This window comes from Zootoca vivipara, chromosome 5, assembly GCF_965207765.1.
Source record: "Zootoca vivipara chromosome 5, rZooViv2.hap1.1, whole genome shotgun sequence".
Classification (NCBI taxonomy): Eukaryota; Metazoa; Chordata; class Lepidosauria; order Squamata; family Lacertidae; genus Zootoca; species Zootoca vivipara.
In genome coordinates this window covers 13,605,392-13,629,791 of record NC_142588.1, presented here as the reverse complement: position 1 = coordinate 13,629,791, position 24,400 = coordinate 13,605,392, and the positions used below count along the sequence as shown (strand labels likewise).

General features: G+C 42.9%; 1 protein-coding gene across 3 annotated transcripts; it reads right to left on the bottom strand.

Moving 5' to 3' along the window:
• Positions 1–1,989: 1,989 nt before the first annotated feature.
• Positions 1,990–22,388, bottom strand: VDAC2 (voltage dependent anion channel 2). 3 transcript variants are annotated; one of them, XM_035137959.3, is made up of 10 exons: positions 17,456–17,611; positions 16,172–16,233; positions 13,348–13,419; positions 11,205–11,254; positions 10,280–10,432; positions 10,140–10,192; positions 8,458–8,685; positions 5,651–5,801; positions 3,338–3,395; positions 1,990–2,552 (listed from the first exon to the last, which is right to left on the bottom strand). In XM_035137959.3, exons 2-10 carry the CDS (start codon positions 16,206–16,208, stop codon positions 2,461–2,463), a joined length of 894 nt encoding a protein of 297 aa, XP_034993850.1. In that variant the 5' UTR covers positions 16,209–16,233; positions 17,456–17,611; the 3' UTR covers positions 1,990–2,460. The 3 variants fall into 3 exon arrangements, with proteins under 3 accessions (XP_034993850.1, XP_088526243.1, XP_034993851.1); XM_088670117.1 differs by lacking the exons at positions 16,172–16,233; positions 17,456–17,611 and adding an exon at positions 22,063–22,388; XM_035137960.3 differs by lacking the exon at positions 16,172–16,233.
• Between the last annotated feature and the right edge of the window lie 2,012 nt (positions 22,389–24,400).

The following is a 24,400-nucleotide window of genomic DNA, read 5'->3' as shown; positions in this document are numbered from 1 at the left end:
TGCAGATAATCTCGCTCATTTATCAGCTTTAACTTGGGTGTCACATTGCTTGTTGTGCTCTGAATGTCCTTGCAATCTCATTGCCACATTTGCTTGGGGTTATGGCAGCCCAAGGACATTGATAAAGACCCGAAGTCTGTATATTAATAGCACTCTGGAGCCTTGCCTTGCCGAGCTAAATAGAGCCATCAGAACAAAGGGGGCTCACCTGTTGGGTAAAGGAGACAGTAAATGCTTCCTGGATGGAAAAATCTTGGAAGGCTCGGAGAGTCCAGCCCTGGAGAAAACCTTTTCTAGATCCCACATATTTCAATATTAGCAAGTCTCCAATGTCCTGTTGAGCAAGACTGGGGCTTTTTCGATGACTGCTTTGCATCCATGTCTCAAGAAACAATGGAGTGAACCTCTGGCAGTGAAGTCTATGGAGGTCCTGGGCTGCCCAGACCACAAGACCCACCCACTCGGCCTCGCTGACATGGTCCAAAGGAAAACAGAGCAATAAGTTTGGCAGCAGCTGGGTTGCAGTTGCGGCTAGAAGGCGGACAAGGAAGCATCTAACCACCTTAGGGACTCCACTCCAGATCTGTGTAGGGTTTGCTCCTTATCCTTTTCTTCTCCCAAAGATATCCTGCAAGGCAGTGGAACCTTAGGATCAGAGTGCTCCTTCTCCCAGAGGGGCTGCCTTCCCAGGTTAACAAGCCCCACCTGCCCTATTTCAATAATCCCAATGCTCTAAATCCAGGTCTGGAGGGTGGCAACATGAGAATGGGCCTCTTCTGCAGTGGCTCCATCTGTGGGATGCTTTCCCCAGGGAGGTTTGGCTGGTGCCTTCATTATATGCCTTTAGGCACTAGGCAAAAATGTTTCTCTTCAACCAGGCCTGTGCCTCATTAACATCCAATACCCCTTTAAATGTGTTTGTGGGAGGGAGGGGGGCTATTGGTTTGTTTTTCTTGTTTTATTCTGTGTTTTTTTACCTCTTATTTTTATGTTGTGAACGCCCCCCCCCCCCCCGGAGATCTATGGATGAAGAGCAGTACACAAATTTAATAAATAACCGTAATTTTTTTTAAAAAAAAAAACCCCGCAGAGGAACAGACCTTTTACTATCTCTTGTAGGTCCACCATTTGGGGGTAATACAGGGCTACCCCCTGTGTAGCAAGCTACTCTCAATATATGGGAGAAAGCAATTGATGGAGACGCTTTAAAAAAAAAATCCCGACACTGCAACCAATAGCTCCCCAAGCCAACAGGCACCGAGAACCATTTCACACATGAACAAAGCACGGGCACATTCTACAATGCGTCAAAATGAATGTATGTACCTAATGCAGCTATGAAACACTATTAAGGCATTTCTTTCCCTCGTGTAATAAGGACTGTATGAGGCAGGGTGCAGGCAAGCACGCTAGCTCTGCCACCTTCATTGTCTCGGGGTTTCTAAATTGCGTGGGGAGCCTATGCAAGTAGAGCAGACTCCCCACGGCAGACATTTGCCCGAGGAGGCAATCTCTGTACCTCTTCCTCTCCAAGCCGCTTCTATTTCATATTGCTGGCATATTTTGTTAAGAGGCAAGAAGAGAAGCAGCCCTCGGGTGGTTCAATAGGCCCGTGCATCTGGCTGTTAACCAGAAGGTTGGTGGTTCGAACCCACCCATGGACAGCTGCGGGCAGGATTCCTGCATTTCAGCGGCTTGGATGACCCTCGAGGTCCCTTCCAACTCTACAATTCTATGATTCCTTAAGGCATCACTAAACCACTGCCCCAAGAGTAGTACTGCACTCAAAAAATCTCGCTAAGCCATGGCCAAACTCAAGAAATCCCCAGATTGTACATTTAACAGCTTCGGCAAACTGGATGCATAGCAAATGCTCCAGAACACCGAGGAGCAAGGGCACCTGGAACAACAGGCAGCTTTTTTTAAAGCAAAAGTAAGGCTGACCTCAGCCCTCCCTATCAATAACTTGAACATATCTGGAGGCACAAGTATGTGTGTGTATTTGTTTTATTCATAATTTTCGAATTGCCTTGGGATACCAAAAGTATTTCTAGTTAAGGTGATTTTAACAAAACCGTTGACCTTACTTTTCAGAACATCCACTGATCCATTCTGTTATTTCAATGGCTATTATCACGTGTTAAAAGAAACATAACATGCACACATGTGTACAGGTTTTCATAAAGTCTATTTCATTATTTGTGGGTAGTGCATTCAACAGTTAAATACATTTAAATAATGTATTATGTAGTGACTGCACTAATGCAGAATTGAGAACTAGATAGGTAACCAATTTAACTAAAAACCAGCTAACAATTGCCTAAATACTCTGAATACAGCTCTTGTTCTAGGCCATCCGTCTGAGTAGGAAAAAAAGCCCCCCGGGTCACACTGGAAATACATTTTTAAGGCCATATTCTTCTGATATCCCATTTCCTGCGGCAGCTTTCTTCACACCTCTTAAGCCTCCAATTCTAGGCCAAGACCAAGTTTGTGTCCACCAGCATTGATGTTCTTCCCATCGATTAGGGCAGACAGGGTGAGCTTCACACCTGCAGATCAATATAACCAAAGGGTTTTAGAGAAGGCAAGGTTCACAGAACACATCAGTTGCTGCTAACAATATTCAATACTCAAAGGTAGTAAATTATATTGAAACACACATGGGTGCTGACGCCACTGGGATTAGAAGCATCAAGCTTCACACAACTACATACCAGTTAAGTTGCGGAGACACTTAAAAGGGAAAGTTTCAAACTTTCATACTGAATGGAAGTAAATCCTTTTTGAAGATGCAAGTTCTGCTGCTCTGAGAACTGTCAAATTTTGAACATCTTTTTCAACTCGTTATAGACTGAATCCCAAAATTCCCTTGTTCTTTTACAAGTCCACCAGACATGGTACATTGATCCCACCACTGCCTCCTTACATTTCCAACAGTCTGAATTATTTTTCTGCATGATCGTCAATTTCCTCGGTGTTATATACCAGCGACAGAAGACCTTCATGTAGTTTTCCTTAATAGAATAACATGCTGTGAACTTAAGATCTTCCCTACACAATTTCTGCCATTCTGAGAGTTGCATGTTATGACCTAGATCTCTTGCCCATTTTACCATGGCTGATTTTTACCTCCTCGTCCTTCACTGACCATTCTAATAAGATCTTATACATTTTGGACAGTGTTTTCTCATCGTTATATATAAAGTCTCTTTTGAAACTTGAATGGAGAGCTGCCAACTTCCAAGAGCATGTTAACAACAGACTCCAGCCACCGTTAACCTGCATATTAATCAAAACCTTCAATATCTCTTACATTCTTATCAAATTTATTTACCTGGCCTCAGGGTCTGGGTGTACCCAACTCCAACTAGACTTGAGTTGTTCACTTTTGCCTGCAAAACAACGAGAAGCAAGATGACATTTTTATCAATCCTTTGTGCCTCACAATATGTTGCACCCTAATTTCAACATCCCTTTGCCCTGCTCCAAAGAACGTAGCGCCCAACTAAAGCAAGAAGGCAGCACCCGCAACCGGAATGTAATGCTTTCTTCAACTGCTTTTTCGACTCATGATGACCAGGCTTCAAATAATCTCTCACCCCCTCGCCATGGCAACACCAAACCCGGGGCTTCCTCCTAAAGCGAGGTGGGCAGGATAAGTACAGGCCCCAGAAGCTCGCAAATTGGCTTTAGCAATGCAGTTCCCGTGTGCAAGTAATGATGAATGCAACTCGCTTCCCCACAGTGGGACCAAGCTGGAGGGAGAACACAAGAGCAAGAGCCTTGTCTTTGTACACAACTGGGCTGCTGGAGTTGCAACGGCCCAGTCGCAGCAGAGACACACCCCTGCTGCCCCTCACCAGAGGAGAATGAAGAAGTCATGTTGCATCGTCTCTGTTTCTGCCAAGGGGTTAAAACTTCTGCTGTCCAGCAGGTACAGAGGGAGAGAGAAGCAGCATGTTTCTGCAGCCCTTCTCTAGCTCAGAGCTGGGTGACAGATTCACACTTCTGCTTGTCCCCGACCTTCCACTGCATTTCAGTGGTGTTATCACGAGACCAGGGACATAACCCACGGGAGCAGTAGGAGCATGTCCTGACAACCATACATTTTTGTTGGCTACCAAGGGCTCCCAGAATTTGTAGGCAGAAGATAATCATTAGTACTCATGACTGCTCAAACCAGGAGATCTATGCAACTTGGGTTTTCTTCCCGTTTCTTAAGCTTTAAGGCCTGTTTCTACTATGACACAGCTTCCTATCTTGTCATGCACAATGAAAACAAGAGATGGGTTAGTATTTATATACTGCCATCTATGTACGTGTGTCTTAGCAAATAATGAGGCCACAGGTCAAAGGAACGTTGGGGAGTTCTGTACAAACCCATTACAGCCATACCAGGCAGAAACCTCAGAAGCAGTGCTATTCACTACAATATTGGACTGTTATAATCTCCATCAAATATCTGTAAAGCACTTTAAACATGCAGTAGAATGCTTCATATGGTTTTATCTTAACTTTACAACCATTCCTTTCAGGTCGTTTATTCCTAATTTTACTGATGGGGTAAAAGATAATGGCACACCTACAGTTAAATTTACAGCTCAAAACACAGTTGTGGGGAACCTTGCCCCAATGCAATCACGTCCCTGCTATGTAATTAGACCTCATTTCCATTCATGAGTGAACCTTACCACAATTCTTAGAACATACAGTCGTACCTTGGAAGTCAAACAGAATCTGTTCTGGAAGTCCGTTCGACTTCTAAAACATTCGACTTCCGAAGTGCAGCTTCTGATTGGCTGCAGGAAGCTCCGGCAGCCAATAAGAAGCCATGGAAGCCCCATCAGACATTCAGCTTCCAAAAGAACGTTCAAAAACTATAACACTCACTTCTAGTGTTCAATCATTCGGAAGCAAGAACGTTTGACTCCCAAGAAGAGTTCGGATTTTATATCCCGCTTTATCACGACCCGAAGGAGTCTCAAAGCTGCTAACAATCTCATTTTCCCTTCCTCACCCACAACAAACACTCTGTGAGGTGAGTGGGGCTGAGAGACTTGTTATGACTAGAAGTGTGACTAGCCCAAGGTCACCCAGCAGCTGCATGTGGAGGAGTGGAGACGCGAACCCGGTTCCCCAGATTATGAGTCTACCGCTCTTAACCACTACACCACACTGGCTCTCCAAGATGTTCAGGAGCCAAGGTACAACTGTACACAGCATTTTCTGCTACACAAAGCAATTCATCTGTGTAAACTTACGAAACAGGGATGGGAATGATCCTGCCCCATCAGAAACTCCAAAGAGATGCTGCCCATCAATGTGGATGATACTGAGGTAGACAAATTATCTGTCCGTGCACAAGGCAGCTTCGAATATGTTCTTAGCCATTTTGCTGTGCTAGTTCTCAGAGAAAATGGTGCTACTGAGAGCCTACCCTGTTTCATTTAGACTACGAAGCCATTAAGAAAAGCTGCTCATGCCAAAGTTGGAGTTAGGGAGCTCACAAAGGTAAACTCAGGCACGAACAAAGGTCAGTTGGGAGATGCTCATTCAAGCTATGAGGGGGAGGGGGGACTTCTCATGGCAAGGGATATATTTTGTGGACCAAGATAGCTATGGCATTTTCTTCTCTAGTTCTACTTACGGAAATAGAAGCGGTAGGATCCAACAGGTACTTTGCTGCAATTCCAAAACGAGTGCTATTGCTGCCCGCTGACCAGTTGAGGTTTACAGCAGTCTCAAGGCTGTCGCTGACTTTTTGGTAAATTGAGCCACCGAACTCTGACCCATCGTTGCTGAAAGATATTTTTGAAATGGTTTTTTTAATTCAAGTGATAAAATAAAGAAAAGCTTCAAATGAAGAAGAGCATTGAGGCTTCCCCGTGACATAGCAAGTGACTGCATTTGAGGGTGGTAGTGGGAGATAAAAAGCCTGGTAAGTAAAAGGCTACAATGATGGCAAGCCACAACAGATTCTTTTGTTCTGCTCATGAATATTCAGTTCTCATCCACCTCACCAAAAAACCCGTAGTACATTAGGGTTCCAGACCCCATTGATCCATGCACTAACTGCCAAATGAACTAAAAGGTAAAAAAGATAAAGGACCCCTGGATGGTTAAGTCAACTGAAAAGGCGGCTATGGAGTTGCGGCGGTCATCTCGCTTTCAGACCAAGGGAGCCGGCGTTTGTCCACAGACAGCTTTCTGCGTCTACTAAACCGCTTCCGGAGCAACGGGACCCTGCAACGAGTGCCGGAGGGGATGGAAACGCTGTTTACCTTCCTGCTGCAGCGGTACCTATTTATCTATTTGCACTGCTATGCTTTCGACCTGCTAGGTTGGCAGGAGCTGGGACAAAGCAACAGGAGCTCACCCTGTTGCGGGGATTTGAACTGCCGACCTTCTGATCGGCAAGCCCAAGAGGCTCAGTGGTTTAGACCACAGCATCGCCCACATCCCAACTGAACTACAGCAGCAGGCCCACCAGTAACTTTTCAAGTACGAAGATTCCCTCAAGGCACTCCCTCCTGCTGCCACTCAAGAGAAGAAGCTGGAGCTGAGGAAATACAGAACTGATTTGATATCTACTGCTTTTTGTATTTTTACAGTTGCTACGATAATTGCTTTTGTTTCTGATGTTTTTGATCTGTTTTATATTTGTTTCATGGTTCTCTTTTGCAGGCTATCTTGAAAACCTAGATTGATGAAATTAAAAGGAGAATGCAGAAGGTCCCAGGTTCAATCTGCAGCATTTCTAAATGGGCTGGGAGCATAGCTGCCAAGTTATCCCTTTTTTAAAGGGATTTTCCCTTATGCTGAATAGGGTTCCTCGCGAGAAAAGGGAAAACTTGGCAGCTATGGCTGGGAGAGACTCCCTTGTCTGAAATTCTGGAGATATGCTGCTGGTCAAGTGTAAACAATATTGAGTTAGATGGACCAAGCGCCTGCCTCAGCATAAGGTAGCTTCCCATGTTCCCAAGAATGGCAGAGAAGAGACCCAACGTCTGCCTCCAACAAAAACACAACCATATCTCTCTAGTTATATGGATGGGAGCAAGAGTACGCCTGTTCTTCCCACGCCCCATCTCCAATGTCCCCAGGATGTCCACTCTGGGATGGGGGCACAATGGCAGCACAATATTCAAAACAGGTAGAATGCACATGTAAGATTTGTCATTTGTAGGCCCAGATTGCACAAAGGTCAGTTGCTGGATTAGAACTGGAAAATTTAACTGCACAAAACAGGTGTGCACGTAGAGGCAATATTCAAACAGGCATCCAGGAATGGGGGCAGGGCAAACATCACAAGGGAGAAGTACGGTATTGTCCAGCCCAGCCCAGCCCAAGGTTTCTCAGGGGCTGGGAAAAAGGATATGGCTCTGCAAACACTTGTTTTCTGGCCCTCAAAAAGAGACAACTGCATACAAACTGATGCCATGTAGTTGGAAACTTCAGAACACACACACACACACACACACACACACACACACACACACACACACACACACAAAAATCAGTACTAAAAGGTATGCAATAAGTTTTTTCTCAAAGGCTTGTACTTCCTTGCTTATTTTACAGTTCTTTGTTCAGATTACAGCCTCTCAGAAAGCCTTCCATATCATGCTACAATTGCAAGCCACCATTTCTTTTAAGTAACTGAAACCTCAATTTTCTGTTGGGCTGTCAACGCAACTCAGGTTGCCTTGTCTCTGTTAATTCGACTTGCCGAGTTAAAAAGGTACTGCAGTCTTCTAACTAATCAAGATGTTCCACACAGTATTAGGGTGCGCCATTTTAGGGGCGAAACTTAATTTAATAATAATCTTCAATTAGCTAAGCACTATAAATATATAACATAACTACAAGTACTTGGCAATGATTTTTTAAATAATTTTTTAATAATTTCTATGCAATTTTACACATTTTACTTACCAAGCAAAACTAAATTATATTAATTTAACCAAAATATATTTTGAATTTACAAGCCATGTTACAATTTTTTTTTAAGCAACCCTCATTTTTTGAAATCGGAAGTTGAACAATCCAACACACTCTAATGCAGTATTTATCAATGAGAAACTGCAAGTTCTCATACCAATACTAGATCATATCCAGTTGAAGCTGTATGAAATAAAACTACTCACTGGAGCATGAAACCTAAGTTAGGAAGGTAGTCCATTTTTTTAAAAAAAAAATGCATCATGCATGAACTTTTTAAAAACATTTTTTAAAAACAACCAATATAGAACAATGCTTAAAAAGTACTTTTGCTATTCTAGACCTTCAAAAATTATTTTGATAATTAATCACCCAGCAAAAAAAATCTATTCAGACTATAGGCATATTCAGTACTACTACAGCTCCAACAATGAAATTATTTCCCCTAGTTTTCAAGATTTCTGGATGCCTTCATTACCTGCAATTGTGTAAAGGTTAGTTTCTGATACTTACACATTGGTGTGCAACTGGAAGTCTCCAGTCTTGTATCCCACAGAGAAGTTATTCCTTGTCAACTTGGATTTGGCACTATCAAAGGTCATTTGGTAGCCGGCAAGCCAGCCCTCATAACCCAAGACAACGGTACCATGGATGGCAGGTCCAGCAAAATCAAAGTCAACATCACACCCGAGGTTTATGCATTCACGCTTGTAAGCAGATTTGATTTTGCCACTTTTCTTTCTGGAAAAAGAAATATGTAAGAGAAAAAAACGCTCTTCCCCTGGAATGCACAAGTTATACTGATTCTCATCTTAAGCAGATAAATTAAAGATGTCCACATAGTCCAAAATGTGAATATTTACTAGATCAAGAGCCACAGAGCCAACCTGTGGTTAGAAGGAGGAGATCTGTATGTTTAAGGGGCAAGAGAGTTTGTAGAATGACTTTACTTGAAATTAGTAACTCAACTCTACAGTAGGAAACTTGTTCGGTATCAAATTCCTGGCACCTCTAGGTAGGGCAGGAAAATCATGGGGAGCTGCTGGTAGTTGAACCTATGGCCTCACTTGGTGTTAAGTGGTTCCACATTTTCTCAAATGCTATAGGTAAAGGTAAAGGGACCCCTGACCATTAGGTCCAGTCGTGACCGACTCTGGGGTTGCGCGCTCATCTCGCATTATTGGCCGAGGGAGCCGGCGTATAGCTTCCAGGTCATGTGGCCAGCATGACAAAGCCGCTTCTGGCGAACCAGAGCAGCACATGGAAACGCCGTTTACCTTCCCGCTGTAGCGGTTCCTATTTATCTACTTGCATTTTGACGTGCTTTCGAACTGCTAGGTTGGCAGGAGCTAGGATCGAGCAACGGGAGCTCACCCCGTCGCAGGGATTCGAACCGCCGACCTTCTGATCAGCAAGCCCTAGGCTCAGTGGTTTAACCACAGCGCCACCTGGGTCCCTCTCAAATGCTATAACTGGAAGCATATCATAGGGTAAATGGAAATCAGTAAGTTTATTATATGCCACTCAAGTATACAAATATTTGCCCGTCATTCTTCTCCATGAGCCAGGCAGAAGCCCACCCTAAGACAATCAATAACTCCTGTTCTTGTAGAGTAGATAAGTCGATTCAGCAGTTTAAGTTGTTTTAGTCAGAGTTTAGGAATCGAGGCAGTTCAAACACAAGTTAATGGAGGCTTTCCCCACTTACTACTACGGTATTTGATAGCAATATCTGCTACTACATTTTATGAAGTGAAGTCTGGATTCTGTGACACCAACAAGAACTAAAAAAACAGCTTCATACTGTCCACTCTGGTTATAACTGGCATTTGGAGACAGAAAAGTGTCTTTTGCCAGGTCAGATGAATAGCCATTATTGTACATTTGGCTGGTTTTCCTCTGTCACATGTTTTTGGGATCATCTGCTTGAATTCACTTGAGATTTAATAGAATTATTTCTTGAACCATGGGCATGAGGCACCATGTATCTCCCTGAGATGTATTTTAAAATTAAGACAAATTAAAGTAAGTATTGTATGTGGTGTGAATTCGTTTTGTGTTTGTCTTTTTGTTTATAAAGACCACAGTATGTCTCCAGCCACTGAAGTCTTCTTCAGTAGCATTCATTAACTCATCTCTCACTTTTAGTGTAATCTACGTGGAACATGTCAAGACTTAAGAGGGAAAGAACTTACCCGGTGTTTGGTGAGAAAGTTGTGTCAAATGTCAACTTCAAACCTTTGGCAAGCTAGTTTAGAGAGGGAAAAAAGTTATGAATTAGCAGGTGTAAAAAGTGACTTCCACTTAACTTTTCAGCAAATCGAAATTCAATTACCTGATCTTCAATTGCCATTTCTGTTCCCAGAGTGTTATCCGTGTTCCATTTTTCTGTGAAAGTAACACCATACTCAGACCACTTGTATTTTGTCTCCAAGCTCCCATTCACTTTTCCTGTGTCTGTGTTTGATGAACCAGCTGTTGCGAACTCCTAGCAGGACAATGCAGGTGGGAAGAAAAGGTTTAACAAACCAAAGGGGAATGCCAAGAGGAGCAATTACTACTACTGTATTGCTATTATAATATCCCTTATTTTTTCTTGACAGGCTGTATATCTCTGCTACAATTGTGATCATGAACAAACTATGATTATTACAGATGAGAAAAGGGAGGGGCAAGGAGCCTGCAAGGGAAGGAAGAGAAATGAGCCCATGGCAGATTCCCCATTCAGCTGTCACATCAGAACACTGCATGTTAAACAAGGTCAACTTAGTTTGCAATGAAGACAAGAACGATTCCCTTAAAAGAAAAGAGAAAGAGAAAATGAAACGAAATAAAACCACTTTCTCCTTCATTTCTATGTGCTTGAAATCTTAAGGGGGGGAGCATGCAACATAATAATTTGGAATTGAATTTGTTTTGAACTGTTTTTAATGTTGCATTTTAAATTGTTGAGACCTTCCGTGGGACCTTAGGATGATGGGAGGGTAAATAATAATAATAATGCCTCATGGAGAAAAGTTTAACCCATGGGCTTTTGCTTATTAAGATGTTTTCACTGATTTTAATATTCTTGTCACCTTGGCAACATGTAATGAAGGGCAGATTATTATTATTATTATTATTATTATTATTATTATTATTATTATTTCCTGGGGAGGGGAGAAAGGGTGTGTGGGAAGGCTGAGAAGGGGCTGGAGCCCTCCCCACCACATTTCAGAGGTTATGAGCTACTGTTTAATATTACACCGAAATGCACTTACCACTCCACTTGCAGATTTCGTTTTCACATCCAATTTCACCAGACCAAAACCTTGACAGACAGAACTGAAATTACTACTGCCCTTTTATACAACATGCCAGTGTTTCAATCAGTTTACACTATAGCCAAGCTTGAATACAATTCCAGGCAGAGTCGTAAGAAAACATTACGCTGCTCTCTTCCTGGTTGCATAACTGTAACAAAATTCTGATCTCAGGACATCTACATCTCTGATGAATAAGCAAGGGCTCTTTTACTAAAGCATTGCTTTTATTTAACTAGAGTGGTAACAAAGCATTCTACAATTGAAATTACCATCTATATGGATGTAATCAATTTCTCTAGCAACATCTTGCATATAAAATGCTCGTTCCCGGAACAGATGGGGGGAAAGACTTTTAAAAACTGAAATCCTGGAACAAGGACCCACCCCCAAAAGAATTCACACCAAGCTTTTAGTGGGAGCAAAAGCACTTTACAGAGTAGGCCCAGGACATGCTGCTTTCCGATGGGTTCCTGACCAACTCTAAAGCATCTTTGCCTATCTATCTCACCCCACACCCTTCTGAAAGATTCACTGTTGGTCCACAGAAACTCAACAGACCTTTGCTAGACCAGAGCAATATAAAAACCAATTTATGGCTTCCATGATCCCCTTGAAGTTTTGGCAATGCGGAATGAACCCAATATTTACCTGAGAGATATTTACTTAGATGCACCCCACAGTAGTTAGTATGGAATATGAATACGTAAATGGTTTCATGAAAGCAGTCATTGCTCAATTTAGAACCCAGAGACCAGAAATCAATTCTCCTTGCATTCCTCCAGCAAGGCTCTCTCCTAGCAAGCTGTTTTGCCCGGGGGGGGGGGGGGGTATGTCCCATTTGCATTATACATTTAAAGCAGTATCAAAGCACTTTAAATAGTTATGGCTTCGCAAAAGAATGCCACCGACTGCATTTGTCAAGTGTGCTAAGAGCTGATAGGAGTCCCCATTCCTCTTCTGAGCTAGTATTCAGAGTTCTATGGGGAGGGGAATATAGTTAAGCCCCGCTGGGAACTGTAGCACCGTGAGGAGACTGGGATTATCCTACAGTACCCAGGATTCTTTGGGGAATCCCTAACTGTTTCAAGTGGTGCATTGATTGATTGATTCATTCGATTAATAATACTTACTATACAGCTTGATTGTAACAAAACAAAGTAAAACCAGCAACCTCAAAGTGGTTTTAAGTGTTTCTCTTCTAATGTCAGTGAACATGCAATTCTGCACTGACATTAGAAGAGAAACAGAGCAGAATCTTTGACACCATTATAAAATGATACACAAATTAACACAAGGAAAAAAGGAGCAGCTCTTTCAGAGTCCCCCTTTTCCCAGTACATTGTTTATTTCCACAAACCCAAAAATGCATCAATCAGTGCTTTCTGTTCAGGGGCATTCAACCCATGAGGTTCTCAGCTGCTGGTGAGTGAAATTTTTAACTGCCTCAGGACCTTATCCCTCCCAATAACCTCATAAACTCCCACCCTGCTCCTGGTGCCCTGCAACCCCCAAGAAAGAACCATCCCACAGTTTGAAAACTAAGGTTTCCCTCGCTGGAAATCAGCTACCAGCACTAGTAGGGGGGAATGTTGTTCATTCAACTCCCACCTCTTGCTCCTGTCAGAAAAAAACACAGCACCCAGGGTAGACAGGCGAGTTCTCACTTTGCTATAACCAATAGTAAATCCCCTTTGCAACATCTACTCCTGTTTGAAAATTGTAGTGCTAAGGCCTATCGTAAGAAACTTTTGATCTGAGCTACCTTCTAAGTATTCCCTAAGCACTATATTTAATACGTTTACTACATTAGTGTCCTGATACAGTAGGCTTCCACTGTACTCGGCAGTGCCAATCTTTATGTGCAAAGAGAAACTAAACTAAACAGTGAAAATATTCAGCAGCAAGTTACATTTATGTCTAATGACATGCCAAACATTCTGGTGATAAACATTCCACTTCTAGCAATAATTTGCTAAATAATGTGGGGGGAAAGGTGGAAGACAGCAACTATGTTGCATAGTTTGGGTTTGCTGAAAGCAGCAGTAAATGTTGTGTCTGCCTGGAAACAATACTATATTCTTTACAAATGTTTTCATACCAAATCCTTTGTTGAAGACGTCTCTGGCAGACTTGCCAAGGTCCGCATATGGTGGCGGGATAGCCATTGGAGCTAGGGAGACACAATAATGGGAATGTTAGTACTGCAAGAACAAAACATAAGCAGTAATTAGTTCTGTCTGCTGTGAAGTCAAATAACAAGTCATATATGAGATGGTTAGCCAGTACTGCTGCATGATTTTTTTAAAAAGTAATTTGACAAAAGGTGATATATTTAGTCTGGCAATGCAGTACTGTACTTAAAGGAATTGCAAAGTTAAGATGACAGACTAACATACCTCTAGATGTTTTTAGGGGGGGATCTGGGTGCAAGGGCAAATATTTGCAAGGGCAAATATTTCAAATATATACAAATAGTTAAAATACATTGTAACATGCAAACAAATGTTGATGCATTTTACAAAATGCCTCCTCCCCGATTCCATGCATGGAAGTCCTAAAAAGCAGATGTTCACATCCAATAATGCCAGGAGCCACTCAGTAACAGCTGCAAATCTATTCACATAGTGGAAGTAAAACCCAATATCCTCTTTACTTATTAAACTGTTCCCACACAAATCTGTTTTAATCTGTAATACAGCTTTGCTCATGCAGAATATGGAGAATCCTTTGACAATGGAGGACAGACACACGCACACCCCATATAGCACAAACTGCATGAAACGTGTAAAAAAAGGTAAAGAACCCCTGGACGGTCAAGTCCAGTCAAAGGCGACTCTGGGGTTGTGGTGCTCATCTTGCTTTCAGGCCGAGGGAGCCGGCGTTTGTCCACAGACAGCTTTCCGGGTCATGTGGTCAGCATGAGGAGGACTGTGATGGCAGCCAGAGTGCACAGAAACGCCGTTTGCTTTCCCACCACAGCGGTACCTTTTTACTCGCACTGGTAGGTTGGCAGAAGCTGGGACAGAGCAACAGGAGCTTGCCACAATGCACAGATTCAAACCACCAACTTTCCGATTGGCAAAACGTGTACCATGAATTAGACACCACATTTAACTTGCATATCACTGAACAAAATACTTGTTAAACTTGGTTCACAGCATTTGTTATTAATATGTTTAAAATATTGACGGGCGGATATAATGTTGTGAAGAGCTTCGGTTTCAGATTTCTGCACACTATGCTGCTGTTAAGCACCAAAGCAGGCCAAGCCCATTATTTTTGGTCAGTTGGCAACCCTAGTCACAATCTGATGGACTCCTGCTCAGATGATGAATCTTTCATTCTGAGAGAAAGTTAGAATTCAATGAGTGGTTTGAACCAAACATCAATATGTAATATTTCCGAGTCAAAATGCATTAGTGCACATTTGAGGCATTAAGGATAACATTAGTACATTTTCACATGTACTAGTGTATAAATAAATATTTATCCTACAACAAAGGCCTGTGTTTCCATCTCTCTGCTGTGCTGGGTATAAAAATATTACAATAACACAATACTAATTATGTTTCACTTGCATACAGTGGTACCTCGGTTTATGAACACAATTGGTTCCGGAAGTCTGTTCATAAACTGAAGCGAACTTTCCCATTGAAAGTAATGGAAAGTGGATTAATCTGTTCCAGATGGTCCACGGAGTACTTAAACTGAAGCGTTCATAAACTGAAGTGAACTTTCCCATTGAAAGTAATGGAAAGTGGATTAATCTGTTCCAGACGGGTCCGCAGAGTACTCAACCTGAAGCGTACTTAACCCGAAGCATGGGTGTAATTGGTTCCGGAAGTCTGTTCATAAACTGAAGCGTTCATAAACTGAAGCGAACTTTCCCATTGAAAGTAATGGAAAGTAAATTAATCCGTTCCAGATGGGTCCACAGCGTTCGTAAACCGAAAATTCATAAACCGAGGTGTTCATAAACCGAGGTTCCACTGTATTAGAGAAATGCAAGTGTGTGGGTTTGTACTATCTAGTTTTGTCAACTGGGATAGCATGGGCTCAATGAAAGCCAACATCTCCTTTCCTATCCAGTAGGATCAGCAAATTGAACCTCAGACCACCCATTTCTTCAGCTGGTGGTAGCTGAAGCAACTCACTTTGGGGATAGGCAGGGTCCACTACCCTGCACTCTCAATGGGGCACTTATGGGTAGCTCAGTTGGTAGAGCACGAGGCAAAGTTTTAATAGGCATTCTAAATATCACTCTCTCCCAATTTCAAAAAATGTTGACAATTTTATCAGAACATACATTTGCAAAGAAAAAACACAAGGCCTGCCAATTTGAACAGTTAAGTGTTTAAGTTCCATTGAAACCAATGGGAAGCGGGGCAGAATTCGAAGTCAATACAATTAAGAATAAGGTGCCAGCCATGTAACAACTTCTTAATAATGAATTTTAGCAAATAATTGCACTTTCTAATTCCAGTTATGTGCTGAGCCCTAGGGACAGACAACCAAGGAGAGAAAATATTTGCAAAACCCTTGCTAAGGGCAGCCCAATGTATGATGATTAAACCACAAGTTATGAAGATTACATAATTATGCTGCACCTTTCCCTCAAGTTATTATTTCAAACATCTCCACACCCTGATCACAATGCACATCCCCAAGGCTTTGCAAATATCTGCAACTCCCAACATATTAACATATTAAGCAGTCCAGGCAGACAAACCTATAAGATTTCATTTAAAGACATATTTAAGCAGCTTAGTCCCCTAGATTTCAAATACTTATTTTGACTTTTTCTGACTGTGGATTATATAGTGGGTTAGGTATTAGTCTCAACTTCAACGATCACTCTTACTGCAACTTATAAATCTGTTAGTTAGGTTACTTCAACATCCTTACTTCATCTCCCTACTTACGTCTTGGACGCGGCTGACATGCTGGATTAAAAGACATAGCTATCTAGTCCAATTTAGAGAATCTATAAAATGGAAAATTACATTAAAAATAAAAATTATACAGATTTTAGAATTAATAACTCATGGTATTCAGATAACTCTCGTGTCATGACTTTGGGGAGGAATGCTACACACAAAGATAACAGAAAATGTCTGCAGTTTCCCTCACAGAAGTGTCCCTTTACTCATGGAGGCTGCCTCTGTCCCACATAAAGGAGATGACTTTGGGTGGGGCAGCTATTGGGGACAAAGGAGGGGGGGTGGAGAGAGAGAAGATAAAATAACTTTCCCCCTGCTACTGCAATGTGAATTCTTCCTTGCGGCCATCTTAGGGAGCAAGTCCTGACCCCTTCCCTGCATCACCAGCCTAAGTACAGCCCACCAGAAAAGCACATCCTCCTCTCCTCTTTGCAAACGTCACAAAGCTACAAATAAAGGAATAAGCATCTGAACCCGAAAACTAGGATTGAAAAGGGGGGGTATAGGAGAATGCCAGCTCTTTTTTTGCAAAGGGGACAGTTTGCAAACGGGAGCCAAGCCAAAAACTTCCAAGGGTGAACCATCCGGAAACTGCAGAGGAAAGGGAGAGGGAGCCACCTTGATGCTCAACTTGACGCCAAGGCTACTTGACCCCCAAACTATGAGGGGTTAACGGAGGGGGGGAGCGACAGGAAATAAAGCAAATGACAGGTTGTCCGTATCTTTATTTTGGAATTGTTCGATTTGCTTGTGTACTTTTTGAAGTTTTGTTCATTATTTATACCGTAATTGCTTTTATGTTTGTAGTTCTGTGGTTTTCTTATATATGTTGTAAGCCGCCTTGAGCATAGTTTTAACTTCGGAAAGGCAGCATACAAACAAAATGATTGACTGATTGGAAAGCAAGCGAAGAGGAAAGCCCCAACAGGAAACTGGAGAGAGGAGGGCCTGCGCCAGATACCTCACAAGGGGCAAAGGGAGAAGGAAAGGAAATGGGGGGATCGGGAGGAAACACCCTACTCGCGATCCCACCCACGGAAAACCTTGACAAAAAGAGCGCGTGGAGAAACACCCTGAACAGAATAAATTCCCTATTAAGCCCCGCAGGAGGGATTTGAGGCCGAGCCAACCTCGCCGGGCTGTTGTTGCGGGGAAACGAGATGCTTCCTTTTCAACTTCTTTCTTCTCCCGCGCCATCACCCCCGGGCAAAAGGAACCCCCCCACCCCACCCCGCGTTGTCATGGTAACCCCGCCAAGGCCCTTACCTGCCCAGTCGGGGGGGAAAGGAACGTGCTTCTTTCCGAGACCCAGAGAGACCCGCGCGCGCCTCCTCCGCCGCCCCTCCCTCTTCTACCCGCGTGAAGGCCGCGCTGGAGGGCGAAGTGAAGGAGACACCTCGCGCTCGCCGCCCGCCTGCGCGCAAGGACCCCCTCCGCGACTCGGGCGCGCAACGACGGACGAGCTGTCCTAGGCAGGCGCCTAAGTTGGAGCGGCCCCGGGGACGCTTACGGAGACGGGCCGGCGGCGAGCAAGGGAGCGCCGAGGAGACACTTTGCGGCAAACTGCAGAGGGAGGGAGGCAGAGAGAGGGGGGACGGGCGCGGGGAGTGTCGAAGCCCAGGCAGGCGCCGGAGAAGACAGCCCTATCGAGGAGATGCCGCGGGCCGTCGAAGTCCTCGGCTCCAGGAGGGAGGGGCGGAAAGGGGCGGGGCTCCTAAGGGAGGAGAAGAGGGGCGGGCTGCGACGAGCAGCCGAGCAGACGTGCGCAGTGCGAGCGAACGCAGAAGCGCGGGTTTCGATGGCGCTGGGAGGCCGCGCCTGCGCTTTGTCGGGTACGAAGCCGCGGGGAGCTCAGGGCGGAGTTGCTTTTGAGCTGAGCATGCGCGGAATTGGAGCCTTCCGAACAAGAGTAGAAACGCGTATAATAAGTTTATCCGTTTGCTAGTGGGTTGTGTGTCTGGATATAGCATTTGTTGCAATGGAAAAAAGTACAGTATTCCCGGTTTTTAATATATACATATGATATATACATATGTTTAGATATAGATAAGGAGAGATCTATAAACACACACAAAATTTTTTATAATATATTCTATAAATATAAAATCACAGAAATGTTGGAAGGTGCTGTGAGATGAAACACCTTGTGCTCTGCTGGCTTATGGGGATATATGGTAAATGCAATTGCATATATCGCAACATATAGATTATTTGGTTCTCTCTATATATAATTTATGCTTTTCAGATTTATACATTTCCCTGATTTTGCAATCATTTTAACATTTCAAAACTTGACTTCCATCCCCCTCTTTCTGCGGTTCCTTATGTCTTCTGCATATCCAAATTAATTTGCTCATTTATTCATCTGCCTTAAATAACAACAAATCTGTTTATTGTGAGGACCATGCCTGTACACAAATATCAACACAACAATAATTAAAAATATTAAATAATTAAGAAAAATAATTAAAAATAATAAAATTCATTGCATAACCTTCATCCCACAAAACAGGAAGAGAAGGAAAACAAGCAACGAGTTAAACAGACGATGAAGGGGTCTTTACATTGTCATCCATAAATCTTTCCCTGGCTTTCATGGCCTTCATCACAAAAACTGCTACCGCATGGGTAATACGTGGGTTTGCATCAACTAACAAAAATTTTACTCTATCTTCAGGATTGATTATAGAGTTGGGTATAATTTGCAGCATTGCGTCTCTAAAGCCCGAGTAAATGGGGCAGTAGAGGAGGTAATGTATAAGATCCTCTTTAATTTTCATAAGGCAAGGGCACAAACGATGTTCTACTGGGGTTTTTGCGAATCTACCGCTCAGATATGCAGTTGCATCTGCCTTAAATATATACTCTTATAAAACTGCAGGTTATTGCAATGATCCTGCCAATGTTCTTACCTGTTGACAATTTATCTGCAAATATTCAATAAACCATTTCCATTCTTTTATAAAAGGTTTGTTGTCTTGATTTCTTATTCTCCCATTAAGTTTTGCTATTTCTGCATATTCCATAAGTTTTTGTATCCATTCTTCCTTTGCTGGGACTTCTGCTTCTTTCCATTTTGGGGTGAGTATTTTTCAAAACGTTTTTTAAAACAGCATTTTTTTATATATGTGTGTGTAGATTCCGCCTTAGTGGGCTGTTCCCAGGCTGTCCTGGTTTGTCCAACAATTGAATCCATGCTGGATTCCGGAATTAGGAAATTGTTTGCCGAAGATCACCTAATCAGTGCACAGCAGAGGAGAGTTTGAAAATGGATTTCTGGATTCTTAGCTCAGCAGCAGCCTGCTACACACTGATTCTCAGAAGCAAATCCCACTTTTGTCAACGATTTTGCAGCCCTAAGCACACCGTAATCATATGCTTCTGGGATCGGTTCCTTTTTTCCTGGTACCTGTCCAAAGCAAATCATGAACCAATTTTGCCCACATATCTGCCTTTTGGTGCACATTATTATTTGGTTAAGCCACGTCGCAAAGGATAGTTAAAAAATAGGCAAAATTGTTAAGAATCGCCATTGTCCAAACCTGAACAAATACTTAAAACACAGTTTCCAAGGGGAACAACTTAGCAATCAAGAAGAACACTAATAAAGACTTCACTTAGCTGGATCAAATTCCATCCAATGCTTATGTGAAAAGGAGAGGATTGTCATGTTGTATTGAGGCATAACATATTAACTGTGGACTGTCTCTTATGTACAGGCCATGCTCCATTTCCCCCTTCCAGTTTTGAAATAAAATATTTAGTGTTGCATACTTCTGCAATAAAGTTGCTATTTGCAAGGCTTTAACCCCCCCCCATGCCCCTAGAAGTAGTTTGTAAAATAAATAGATACGTTTTTATCTTAGCATTTATTTGTCAGAATAATTGATATCCCATGTTTCCAAACAAATGGCGTGACCAACGGCATCAAAACAGTTCAATGCAATATGATAAGGTAAAAAAAGGTAAAGGACCTCTGGACGGTTAAGTCCAGTCAAAGGCGCCTATGGGTTGTGGCGCTCATCTCGCTTTCAGGTCGAGGGAGCCGGCATTTGTCCACAGACAGCTTTCCAGGTCATGTGACCAGCATGACTAAACTGCTTCTGGCGCAACAGGACACCATGACGGAAACCAAAGCACACAAACGCCGTTTACCTTCCCGCCGCAACTGTAACTATTTACTTGCATTGGCATGCTTTCGAATTGCTAGGTTGGCAGGAGCTGGGACAGAGCAATGGGAACTAAGCCCTTCGCGGGGATTCGAACCGCCAACCTTCCGATCGGCAAGCCCAAGAGGCTCACGGTGGTTTAGACAATTAATTCACCCAATGAAAAAATGTTTAGGGGTATGTGTACCCCTGCATTCCCCCCAGAAACCCCCCCCCCCCAGAATTCAGCTGCATGAATCTCACTTCTATCGAGTATGCATGGACACTAAAGCACAATGGGACTGTACAACTGCCACTTCCCAAATCACAACCGCTGGAATTCATTTTGAACTATGCCAGGGCACTGGAAAGGGGAAACTAGCAGATGAGGTACTGTACCTAGTACCGGTAAGAACAGAACTATCCCAAATTTCTCTTACGTACTTATTTTCCGCCCTCCACCCCAAGGTCCCAGGGTGGGTTACAGCAATGTTCATACTGGGGAATAAAGCACCCTTTGCCTATGTTCTGGGGCAAGCAGGTAAGGTGTGCAAAATATGTGTTTCTTAGCTCTCCCCCCCCCCCCCCCGATCAATTCGGATATAACACCACCAACTACCTTGCAGAACTGGTGCAACTTGCAGAACTGGTGCAACTCTCTACAACACGAGCATAATAATGGTTGGCTTTATTTGCATGGGCCAGCAAATTTTCTTTAATAGTTGCAAATGGTAAAAGTGCATTGAAAAATTTGAAAGAGAATGAAAACCGCCTTTTGTTTAGGAGTGCATGCAATACTGCCCTTCTTACAGCTACAATAAAATTAGGGATTTCCCCACTATCCCTTATGGATAGTAATCACTCTTCCACCAGGAAGACAAACAACTGGATTCAAAATAACCAGCAAGCCCTTTCTTCAGTCAATGGGTGTGTCACTCAAACTTTTTTTTATCTTTAGCGCCGGCATCTAATGTGGACCTAGTCCTAGAGAACAATGAAAGGTAGGAGCAGGCATGATCAGAAAGACAGTTTTGCCTCCTATCTTTGGTTCTATATTGCTTGAAAGCGGGATCCAGATAAAAAATAAGATAAAAAAGTAACATGGATAGAATCCAGGTAAGATCCAGCAAGCCAGTTACAACAGCCCTAGTAACAGGCACACATGCCAAATCCTTTTGCTTGAAAAGAAGCACTTATGCTATTCCCTCCGGTTATTATGAGATACACAACAGGACAAATCACAATCAGTATTCTAAGACTACATGGGGGGGATTGTTTGCAATTGAATATTGAATATATCCAAGAAAGAGCAGGCCTTAGAATCTTACAGCCAAAATAGCACCCTAGTTACAGACTAACCTCCGTACACCTTCCCCTGCAGGCTGCTTGCCATCATATACAGGTAATCATATAATCTTCATACAACCCTAATTAGTTCATGTCTGATCTATAAGAGATACAAGGAGATTTATAACAGCACGACCATTGCGAGGATCATGGAGATGCCTAGGAAGACTCTCCTTTAAACTGGAAGAGTCAAGAGAGTGTGCTAAACAAGAATTTCCACCTGGCTTTCTGCTCCCCACAGAGCAGTGAGGAGGCCAGCCCCTCCCAGTCTTAGGGCCCAAATAAACGCCTGACTGCTCCATCATCACCCTGAGTCAATCCTGAACCATGAGGATAATGATGGAGCTCTCTTCTTAATGTGGCCACGATTGTACTCACATTTGTTCTTCTCTTTATGCGACCGTTTATGTGTTTTCTTTTTCTTCTCTTTCTTGTCAGCCGTTTCCTCTTTCTTCATTTCCACCATTTCCCCCTGCAGCATAGAGAAAAGCAGATTTTCTGGCATAAGTGAAAACCGTCTCTCGGTGTTTTGCTTCCTTCAAGGCAATCTGACTCAATTCAAGACTCCGTTTGCAGAAGATGTGGACTTTGGCACTGGTGCAAAACTACTTTTGTCACTGCCTCTTTCTAGGGAGAAGGACCTCTGTCTTTAAAGGGGCTGTAGGGGCCTCTTGTAAATGGAGGAAGACTAAACAATCACTTCCTGCCACTTATATGTCAGTGGGAGGGGCGTATATTTTCAAAGCTGCAATCCCAACCCACTTACCTATTGTACCTAGTAAGACTTACTTCAGAGCAAACGTGCACAAAACATGTTATATAGTTTGGTTCCACTTTATTGTCTGAGACAGGCATTGTCTTGAATAAAATATGGAGGGGCAGGTGAGCCCCGGTCCATATAATTGATCACAAGATGCAAGCACACCATTTGAATGGCAGTGCCCATCAACTTTGGGGGGGGGTACCCTCAAATATTTTATGGGGGGGTCAAACGGATCTCAACCCCTAGGAGTTGGCTCCTATAGTTCAAGAGGTCTTCTAAGGCAATATCCTGTTCAACTTAGTGCAACTTCACTGAGGATTAAATAGGTATACGGTAGCACCAGACTGCAGTTTAGTGTATGCTCCTTTGGAAATATGGTTGACATCCATCTGTCCCCGGGAGACAATGGAAGAGTGCGCGTTTAAGGGGTGAAGTAAAAAATGTTGGAAGGCACAGCGCCTGCTGTGGCTGTAGGGACTGATACAGGAGAGACATGTTTTGTTGCAACTGGGGCAGGGGAAGACCCCCAGTTGTGCTGCTGCAGATGCACAATGGTGTTTTCTTCTCTCCGTGCTCCTCCTCTGGTCACTGCTGTGGACACACAACCAGACCAATTGTCTCCAGGCACTATGGTTGTCTGCAAGGGATTCCCACATGGCGGAGTTAATGTTGACAGCCTTCACGTTTCATTTGCAGACATCTTCATAATGCGGAGTTGGCCTGCCAATGGGCCTCGTGCCTGAAGCCAGGTCCTTGTCGCCTATCCTATCTTGCTGGGCAGTGTGAAGAGTTATTTTTCAGCTGACGAAGTCAAAGACCTTTGTCAGGTCTAGGAAGGCAATATAAAAGGGGCGCCTCTGTTATCGGCCTTTCTGCTGGCGCAGTGGGGAAATCATGTGCCATTAAAATCAATGGGACTTGCTTCTAAATAAATAAATAAATTTAAGATTGGGGTGGAGCAAATAAATAAATAAATTTAAGATTGGGGTGGAGCAAATTGCACTGGGTGGCCTTCTCGTATCCGTGTGTATTCTGTTAATTAAAGACACACCTGAATTCTTCTTTATGGGCTGCAGAAAGCCTAGGTTTGCTACTTCTTTTCTGGCAGAGTTTCTGTGCCTTTAATAGCTGCACAACAAGAAGTGTGTGGCTTCTAGGTAGAAGGTCTTTCCTGTGGTGGCACCCTAGTTGGTGCAATGCCTTTCCTACAAAGATTTGCCTGGCACCTACATTGTGGCCTCTTTAGCACCTTGTCTTGATGGCACCTTCTATCATATGTGGTGGACATGTAAGGTATTAAAAGAATTTTGGGAAATGATATATGACTTTTTTTCTAAAAATAAAAATCTGAAGCCTTTCTTTTAGGAATTCTAGGTGCCAAGATCCCAATGGAGCAGAAAAGACTATTTATGTAGGCGACCACAGTTGCACGGGTGTTACTGGTCCAGAGATGGAAAGAAGGTGAAGTCCCAACCAGAGAAGAGTGGCAAATTAAGTTGATGGATTATGCCAAAATGGGAAAAATGACAGGAAGAATCAGAAAGCAGGAAGACCAAAATTTTAAAAAAGAATGAGGAAAATTTATAATTTATCTTAAAAACCATTGTAAACAGTTAAAATTCTTAGTAGGATTGGAATAACACTTGTAGTTTAATGGTGAATTTTGGATATAATGGAGATGTAAAAGATTTGGTTTATTATATGCAGGAGGAAAGGAGAGGAGGGAATTCCAGGAGATTCATTGGAATCTTGTTTGTAATGTGATTGTAAAACTATAATTTGAAAAAAACAACGAATAAATAAATTTAAAAAACCACACATTTCTGTTGTCTCACAAACTTTTTCATTTCAGTGCCTTTAAGTGGTTTGAACGGGTGTTGTTTTCTGCGACTGCTTTTATGCTGATGCTGTTTTAACTGTTCCAGATTGCATGAGTGTGTCTCTTTTTTTTTT

What these genes read in the sequence shown, in the direction of transcription:
- VDAC2 (XM_088670117.1), bottom strand. Translation starts at nt 22,189, where the DNA reads ATGCCAGAAAATCTGCTTTTCTCTATGCTGCAGGGGGAAATGGTGGAA. An exon ending in AAATGGCAATTGAAGATCAG is followed by an intron (nt 10,193 to 10,279) that starts GTAATTGAATTT and finishes TCTCTAAACTAG; the next exon opens with CTTGCCAAAGGTTTGAAGTT. An exon ending in ATCCTACCGCTTCTATTTCC is followed by an intron (nt 3,396 to 5,650) that starts GTAAGTAGAACT and finishes GTTGTTTTGCAG; the next exon opens with GCAAAAGTGAACAACTCAAG.